Source organism: Palaemon carinicauda, chromosome 36 (genome assembly GCF_036898095.1).
Source record: "Palaemon carinicauda isolate YSFRI2023 chromosome 36, ASM3689809v2, whole genome shotgun sequence".
Lineage (NCBI taxonomy): Eukaryota > Metazoa > Arthropoda > Malacostraca > Decapoda > Palaemonidae > Palaemon > Palaemon carinicauda.
Window position 1 is genome coordinate 41274575 of NC_090760.1, and position 10000 is coordinate 41284574.

General features: G+C 37.5%; 1 protein-coding gene across 1 annotated transcript in view; it reads right to left on the reverse strand.

The window, feature by feature from the left end:
- The window catches only part of LOC137628590 (regulating synaptic membrane exocytosis protein 2-like), a 76490-nt gene that overhangs the window by 59955 nt on the left and 6535 nt on the right, over nt 1-10000 (reverse strand). Inside the window, exon 3 of the mRNA XM_068359744.1 lies at nt 6197-7355. Coding sequence (XP_068215845.1) covers nt 6197-7355 — 1159 coding nt within the window. The remainder of the gene's footprint in view (nt 1-6196; nt 7356-10000) is intronic.

Sequence of the window (10000 nt, forward strand, 5' to 3'; positions counted from 1 at the left end):
AACACCACGTCGTGCTCCCTACACACACTCTTATATACACACATGTATATGTGTGTATAATATACATATAAATTATTGTCATTCAAGATAATTCGATGATGGCTGTCATAAGAATCTATAAATAAGAATCTAAATGGGTGAGCGAAGATCGAGTCAGAATGAAGGAGGCTCAGTGTTGGTCGTCACCATAATTAGAATGAGCTGTCGACTGCCAACATTTAAACCCAGATGATTAGTATTAGTATTAATATTATTATTACTTGCTAAGCTACAACCCTAGTTGGAAAAGAAGGATGCTATACGCCCGAGGGCTCCAATAGGGAAAATAGTCCAGCGAGGAAAGGACATAAGAAAAAAATACAATAGAAGTAATTAACAACTAAAATAAAATACTTTAGGATCAATAACAACAGTAAATTAATTATTTCCTATATACCCTATAAAAACTTTAAAAAAACAAGAGGAACAGAAATAAGATAGAATAGTGTTACTGAGTGTACCCTCAAGCAAGAAAACTCTAACCCAAGACAGTGGAAGACCATGGTACAGAGGCTATGACACTACGCAAGACTAGAAAACAATGGTTTGATTTTGGAGTGTCCTCCTAGAAGAGCTGCTTACCATAGCTAAAGAGTCTCTCTTACCCTTAACAAGAGGAAAGTAGCCACTGAACAATTACAAGGCAGACTAACCACTTGGGTGAAGAGGAATTGTTTGGTAATCTCAAGTGTTGTCAGGTGTGCGAGAACAGAGGAGAATACATAAAGAATAGGCCAAACTATTCGGTGTATGTGTAGGCAAAAGGAAAATGAGCCGTAACCAGAGAGAAGGATCCAATGTAGTACTGTCTAGCCAGTCAGAGAACCCAATAACTCTCTAGCGGTAGTATCTAGTAGCCAACCTACTACCTGCTTCACTGGTCTTTCGTTCTTCTACCTATGCTGTCACCAGAACTAACCAGCCAATTGCGTGGAGGTTAAAAGGGAACTTATGAGTAGCAGAGGAAAGGGATCGACCAACCAAGTTAGATCCAGGGAGGGTCAGGCAACGGATGACGAGGTTCAATCATAACAACTTGTGGGCTCTACAAGCCCACGCTCTCCTACCCTGCATAGCTCTCAAGGACAGAAAGGTTGCAGACATCAGTGGAAAGTATAGAGCTTGAGCTGTCTTGTCATTGCCAGAAACCATATTACTTAGTGGCAAGAACTAGATTAATTTTGGATAGCTCAGACCAGGAGGAAGTTCCACAGACGTATTTGATAAACAGAATAAAATCAAGTGTTGCAGTGGCATGTTGGTAACGTCCTAGTAATCGCCAGATTGGAGTTCGAGACCCGCTCAAACTCATTGGTTCCTTTAGTCGCTACAACCTCACCATCCTTGTGAGCTTGGGGGTTTGGGGGAGCCTATAGGTCTACCTGCTGCGTCATCAGCCACCAACATTTATTGAAAATAAGCATCAAGAATGAAAAGGATACAATTCTTGAGAGTGTCAGAAAATTTAAAATAGGTAAGATGCTTCTATGACGACAAATGGTCAATATTGCATAGATTTCTGTGACAGGTTAACCAAACAGATAAGGGGAGCTAATCAAGTTTCATCGAATTCAGTACACCTTGGCTTAACAAACCCTAATGACAAAACAGATAGAAAGAACATCCTTCCTGGACTTCATCAGAACTTAGAACATTCAAAAGGACTATGTTGCAATGGTGGGTGAATTATATGAAATTGTTTGTCATTGGAAGAATCATAGCTGACAACGTTGTCTAGATTGCTTAAAAGATAGCCAAAAATTAAGAAAAGACTGTATTATATAAAAAAAGGATCAAAGATGCAATGATATACAATCTGTGAAAATCAAACTCAAATAAGGTCAAAGATGGAGTGATCTACAACCTGTGAAAATCAAACTCAAATAAGGTCAAAGATGGAGTGATCTACAACCTGTGAAAATCAAACTCAAATAAGGTTAAAGATGGAGCGATCTACAACCTGTGAAAATTTAACTCAAATAAGGTCAAAGATGGAGTGATCTACAACCTGTGAAAATCAAACTCAAATAAGGTCAAAGATGGAGTGATCTACAACCTGTGAAAATCAAACTCAAATAAGGTCAAAGATGGAGTGATCTACAACCTGTGAAAATCAAACTCAAATAAGGTCAAAGATGGAGTGGTCTACAACCTGTGAAAATCAAACTCAAATAAGGTCAAAGATGGAGTGATCTACAACCTGTGAAATTTTAACTCAAATAAGGTCAAAGATGGAGTGGTGTACAACCTGTGAAAATCAAACTCAAATAAGGTCAAAGATGGAGTGATCTACAACCTGTGAAAATTTAACTCAAATAAGGTCAAAGATGGAGTGATCTACAACCTGTGAAAATCAAACTCAAATAATGTCAAAGATGGAGTGGTCTACAACCTGTGAAAATCAAACTCAAATAAGGTCAAATATGGAGTGATCTACAACCTGTGCAAATTTAACTCAACTAAGGTAAAACATACTGTGATCTACAACCTGCGAAAATCTAACTCAAACTTACGTAAAATCTGCAGTAATCTACAACCTGTGAAAATCTGACTGAATAATGTCAAAGATGCAGTCATCTACAACCTGTGACAATTTAATTCAACTAAGGTCAAAGATTTTGTGATCTACAACCTAGGAATTTTAAACTAACTAATATCAAACATGTAATGATTAACAACCTGTGAAAATCTAACTCAAACTTACGACAAAAATGCAGTGACCTACAACCTGTGAAAATTTAACTCAACTGAGGTTAAATATGATGTGTCCTACAGCCTAGGAAACTTTAACCCAACTGAGGTCAAAGATAGAGTGATCTACAACCTAGGAAAATTTAAGCTAACTAAGATCAAACATGTAATGATTAACAACCTGTGAAAATCTAACTCAAACTTACAACAAAAATGCAGTGACCCACAACCTGTGATATTTTAGCTCAACAAAGGTCAACGATGCATTGATCTACAACCTGTTAAAATTTAACACAACTTAGGTCAAAGATGCGATGATCTACGATCTGTGAAAACCTACACTGTGAAAAATAAACTCAACTAAGGTCAAAAGGTGCAGTGATCTACAACCTTTGAAAATTTGTCCCAACTAGCTTAAAGATGCAGTGATCTACAATCTGAAAAAATAACTAAACTAAGGTCAAAGATGTAGTGCTCCACAATCTGAGAAAATCTAACTTAACAGAGATCAAAGGAGCAGTGATCTACAACCTGTGAAAATTTAACTCAACTAAGGTCAAAGATCCAGTGATCTACAACCTGTGAAAAACAAACTATCGTAATGTCAAAGATTCGGTAATTTACAAGTGAAAATTTAACTCAACTAAGGTTAAAGATGCAATGATCTACAACCTGTGAAAATCTAACTCAACTATGGTCAAAAATCCAGTAATCTACAACCAGTGAAAATCTAACTCAACTAATGTCAAAGAAGCAGTGATCTACAACCTGTGAAAAATTAACTCAACTAAGGTCAAAGATCTAGTGATCTACAGCCTGTGAAAATCTAACTCAACTAAGGTCAAAGAAGCAAGAAGCCGTAATGTACCTGTGAAATTCAAACTCAACTAGGGTTAAAGATGCAGTGATCTTTAACCTGCGAAAACCTAACTCAATTAAAAATCAAGGATGCAGTGATCTACAACCTGTGAAAATATAACTCAACTAGGGTCAAACGCGCAGTGACTACAACCAGTGAAAATCTACCTCAACTAAGGTCAAAGAAGCAGTGATAAAGAACCTGTAAAAATCTAACTCAACTAAGATCAGGTCAAATATGCAGTGATCTACAACCTGTGAAAGTTTTACTCAACTAAGATCATGTCAAAGATGCAGTGATCTACAAACTTGGAAAATCTATCTCAACTAAAGCCAAATATGCAGTGATCTACAACCAATGAAAATATAACTCAACTAAGGTCAAAGATGCAGTGATAAACAACAAGTGAAAATTTAACTCAACTAAGGTCAAAGATACAGTGATCTACAATCTGTCAAAATTGAACTCATCTAAGGCCAACGATGCAGTGATCTACAACTTGTGAAAATTCAACTCATCTAAGGTCAAACATGCAGTGATCTACAACCTGTGAAAATTCAACTCGAATAAGGTCAAAGATGCAGTGATCTACAACCTGTGAAAATTCAACTCGAATAAGGTCAAAGATGCAGTGATCTACAACCTGTGAAAATTCAACTCGAATAAGGTCAAAGATGCAGTGATCTACAACCTGTGAAAATTCAACTCGAATAAGGTCAAAGATGCAGTGATCTACAACCTGTGAAAATTCAACTCGAATAAGGTCAAAGATGCAGTGATCTACAACCTGTGAAAATTCAACTCGACTAAAGTCAAAGATGCAGTGAGCTATAACCTGTGAAAATCTAAATCAAATACGGTCAAAGATGCAGTGATCTACAGTCTGTGAAAATTCAATTCGACTAAGGTCAAAGATGCCGTGATCTACAACCTGTGAAAATTCTACTCAACTAAGGTAAAAAATGTAAAAAATGCAGTGATCTACAACCTCCGAATATTTAACCCAACTAAGGTCAAAGATGTAGTGATCTATAACCCGTGAAATTTTAACTCAACTAAGGTCAAAGATGAAGTGATTTACAACCTGTGAAAGTTCAACGCAATTAAGACCAAAGAGGCGGTCATGAGGATTCTAACAAAACTCAAACTCTTTTTGTAGAAAGAGGTTCATGAGGATATGAACAGTCACAAGAAAGAGAGGGACATGGACTGACTGAAAAGAGATCATCTGTTAATTACACCCTTCATTCAACAATGCATCCTCCAACGCTTATCAGCAATCAACGGATCACCTAATACCAGATATATATGCATTCCTATTACACGAAATAATGTCCTAACCTAACTCTTCTGACACTTGGATTTGATTATCATGAAAGACGTTTCACTTCAATACTTGATCCCATTAGTATACAATTATCCACCATGCCAACATCCTCTACTTAGTTGTAAGTCAACACTATTGTCCTGCATTTATATTTTCACTCTCTCGTCCCCCAATTCCCCCCGCCTTACTATCTCTCATTCCTCGCCCTTTTGACCAGTAGAGTTTCAAGTGTTTTCTTCAATATTTCCAACTTTGCTGCTTCCAGTATTCATATCTACGCACTGCCTTTCTTTGATAATACATGTCCAAATTTCCATGGGGAAAACTAAGATCAATATCGCAATAATACCTCTGACCTTTTCTTAAACTAATAATCTTTTCCTTTATGCAATTTTTTATAGTTACATCTTTATTTCAATATTTGCAATGCTCACTACCATACCTTAAATTTAGTTATACTGTCTGCTTCTCATATCTTTTAGCTTTACTCTAAAAATTCCACTATAATCCCTTCGTGTAAATATTTTTTTATCTTTCGCCATCATCTGCACTTTTGGCAAACATATGCCGTTGACTCTATTTACATGTGAGTATTCACGGAGAGTTTCAGTTTTGGCATTATGAAGAATCTAGTTAGCAGAACAGTATAACCAACTATGGTGCGAAGAGACCTTCACTGCACTGTTGTACAGTATTACCAGATCTTAACTAGTCATAGAATTTGATGTGAATCGTAGTCAAATGAGGTTTCAGTTTCTCCTATTTTCATTTCACCTAGTTTTGATACACAATAACCTTCTAAAGGCAACACCTGAAATACCACTTTAAAGTAGTCTACCACACAATTTAAATTTCTAAGATATTACAACTCCTTTTATAACAATTGCAGTTTAATTTAGCAATCTTAGCTGCTATTCTTACCTTACAATATTAAAAAAAAAACTTATATCCACATCAGTTGTTCACTTTTGTTACCTAAAGTCCACATATCTGCCGTAAGCCATTGTCTTTCTTATATATCTAACAATTCAATTTCCTGTAATACCCATTATAGTAATCAAAGTCATACAGAGTAGCAACAAATTTACATATATTCCTAGTGATATCCTCTTATATATATTTAATAATCCTGATCTTCAACCTCAAGTTTTAGAAGCTTTACCTTTCCATATCCTTGAGCGCGACCATTTATGAGTTACCCGTAAGTGAACTTACACTATCAGAACACACGAAAAGAAAAGACGCTAGTTATTAAAAAACAGATAGACAGAGACACTTACCCTTCTCCGAGACGCTTTCAGACTCTGCCTCGTGCTCCTCACAGGAAGTGCATTCCGGGGTGGACCTCACTTCCTCATCAGACGATGAGAGGGACCTCTGCCGAGCCTTGCGGCCCCTCGTGCGATGCTTGTGCGGTTTGGGCGGCGGGGGTCTCACGCATTCACTTTGGTCAGACGAAAGAGAATCGTTTCTCATGACAGGGTCAGTTCTTCGCCTCTCGCGGGAGCGCCCAAAGGCCGCAGCAGGATCTAGGTGCATGCGGCGGGGGTCCTCAAAATGAGGGCTCCCACCTTCCAGGGAGGGGAGGCCAGGGCTGCTGCCGCCTTCCATAGGGCTGCTCCCACCAGTGGCTCCCGGAACAGGACTGTATCGAGCACTCGAAGTACTAAAAGCTCCTCCCCCTCCTGCTCCTCCTGCATCTGAAACTCCTCCTCCTCCTACAGGAGCTCCATGCACAGCACTACCATATCCCCTTTCTACCCTGATGTCTGGGCTGCCACCAACGGGAGCTGCCTCACAGTCCTGAGAAAAACCGTAAGTCCTGAACCCTTCGGAAAACGGCAACTGTCTTTCCCGCGCAAGGGGCGAGAGCTGCGACTCCCCTCCTTCACTAGCCACACGACCTCTAGGAACTCTCCCACCTGGCCCACCACCACCAGATTCCCCCCCACCCCCTTTTTCCTGTGAATACTGCCGCTGTAGCTCGCGGCCCTGGGCGCTACCGGCGCGCTGCATCATAGGGTGAGACGATTCGTAAGCGGCGTGGTGTGGCAGATCTGACGGGTGATACCCGGATAGGGGACTGGGATGATGGTCCCCAGAAAATTGGTGATGTTCTTGGCTTTGACAGCGAAGGCCCTCTGACTCCTGTGGGTAAAGGGCCAGGGCACCACCCCCAGCGGCAGAAGTAGCCGGGGGTAGCTGTCCACTGCCCCCCATGCCCAAAACACTAGCGGTAGGTCGGGTCTCATTCTCACTACTATTGGTGCGGTCCAGTTTGGGTCTCTTGTCCGCAGTCGGGGTGGCTGCAAGACCTCGGGTATTCATGTACTCGAGCTCGAGGTGCATCAGCTCACTCTGCTGGCTGGCGTTCATCCATGAGCCGGACTTGATCAGCAGCTCCTGTTTCTTACGGCAGACGATGCACACCCAGATCACCTGCCAAGGGAAGAAGAGATATAATGTACTGTTTGGGATTGAGAGAGAGGGAGAGAAAAGAAGAAGAAGAAGGGGGTTTCTGAGGATTCTTAACTTGAAACCAACAGTCAATAGGGAGGAAGAAACATAAGGATTGTGTATATTGTTATGCTTCATATATCTAAGGGGACATCTACATAGGTAAACAAACTAATATGCATTAACGCACACACACACACACACATATATATATATATATATATATATATATATATATGTATGTATATGTAATAAAAAGAAAGTGTCTGAGTATATACATAATATATAAACATAGATATTTTTTCCGGTCACGCTCAGCAACAAGACATAACTACTCATTCTCTCCCCATCCCTCGGGTGGGGAGGGAGAGGGAGTAGTCATACTCTGGCGAGAGGGTTGAAGTTAAGAAAGAGGGAGGTGGTGGAAAGGATTGAATGTGCGTGTGTGTGTTTGTGTGTGTACTTATCTATCAACCTGGAAGGACACCTAAATTGAAATTCGTATAATCCATATGTAATATTAGATATATGTCATGTGTAATATGTATATATGATCACTCTCTAGGGCATTATCCTGCTAACCAGGGCAATGTCGCTATCCCTTGCCTCTGCCATTCATGAGCGGCCTTTAAACCTTTAAAACCTCTTGCTTCTCATCAGTAGAATTTAATGAAGTGAACAGAGGCACTGGAACCCAAACTTTCAGCAAATGTTTTTATGTTGAACAGGCTGACATACGTTTTTTTATAGTTTATATATGAAATATCTGTTTTAATACTGTTACTGTTTTTTTTTAATATTTTATCATAATTCTTCATTATTTCTCATATCGTTTATTCATTCCCTTGTTTACTTTCCTCACTGTGCTAATTTTCCCTGTTGGAGCCCTTGGGCTTAGAGTATCTTGTTTTCCCAGCTAGGGTTGTAGCTTAGCTAGTAATAATAATAATAATAATAATAATAATAATAATAATAATAATAATAATAATAATAATAATAATAATGATGATAATAATAATAATAATAATAATAAAGAAAACATTATCTTGCAGTATATATTCACAGAATATTCTAAAATGTAAGCATGGAACAGCTTGAGGAGTTTCATGTTTTCTTTAAATTCACAAATATGAAAAATTGGAATAAAATAATTAATAATATGGAGTGAGATTGATTTTTTAAATATCTGTCTTTTTATTAACATCATTATTAGAAGTGGCATTAGCTAGAGATGATGGTAAAAGGAATAGCATTGGAAGAGAAAAGAAGACATAAAAAAATGGAAATGAAAATACATTGATTAATCAAATTAAAAAGATTATATAATTACAATTTATTACTCTCTCTCTCTCTCTCTCTCTCTCTCTCCTTCCAGTCTTATGACTCATCCAGTGATTCAGCATTCCGTACCGTCCCTCTACCAAGAGTCCTGCAGGCAAGCTTCCTTAACATGAATATATTTACAACAAAATCATCATAAAATCAATTGAAATATTTATATATATATATATATATATATATATATATATTTTCATTAAAGCATCCAACATATATATATATATATATATATGTATATATATGTGTGTGTGTGTACATATATATATATATATATATATATATATATATATATATATATATATATATATATATATATATATATATATATATATATATGCATATATATATATATTCATTAAAGCATCCAATATATATATATATATATATATATATATATATATATATATATATATATATGTGTGTGTGTGTGTGTGTGTGTATATATATATTCATTAAAGCATCCAATATACATATACAGTTTCTGACATATTTCACATTCATCTTATCTTTTGTCCTATAAGGTCTATCAACTTGGTCTTTTATATAAAGGGTATATTCATAGACACCAGCAAATTTACCCCACTTTCAAAACCCCATTATAAAGAACCAACAGATAAACCATTTATTAAGACCAAAAAGATAAACCCAATAAAGTCTCCAAATATAAACTCAATTTAAAGTCCAAAAATATGAACCCATTATAAAGTCCCAAAAAATGAACCCAAAATAAAGTCCCAAAAGATAAACACAATATAAAGTCCCAAAGGATAAACCCAACATAAACTCCCAAAAAATGAACCCAAAATAAAGTCCCAAAAGATAAACCCATTAAAAAGTCCCAAACGATAAACCCAACATAAAGTCCCAAAAAATTAACCCAAAAGATAAACCCAATATAAAGTCTCAAAAGATACACCCAACATAAAGTCCAAAAAAATGAACCCAAAATAAAGTCCCAAAAGATAAACCCAATATAAAGTCCCAAAAGATGAACCCAACATAAAGTCCCAAAAAATGAACCCAAAATAAAGTCCCAAAAGATAAACACAATATAAAGACCCAAAATCCATTGTAGGTCCATGGAACAGGGCTAGATAAATAAATACAATGCGCTGGGGCCATGCTGGCCACTCAGCAACGCTCTGGAAATGGGAGGAAAGACAATTAATGCCTACAGCTCGCCACGTGAGGCACACTGATGGCAGTATACAACCCCCCCCCCCACCTCCCACCCACTCCCGGTACTATATAACACAAAATAAAGGATGGATATGCTTATAAAATTTTTA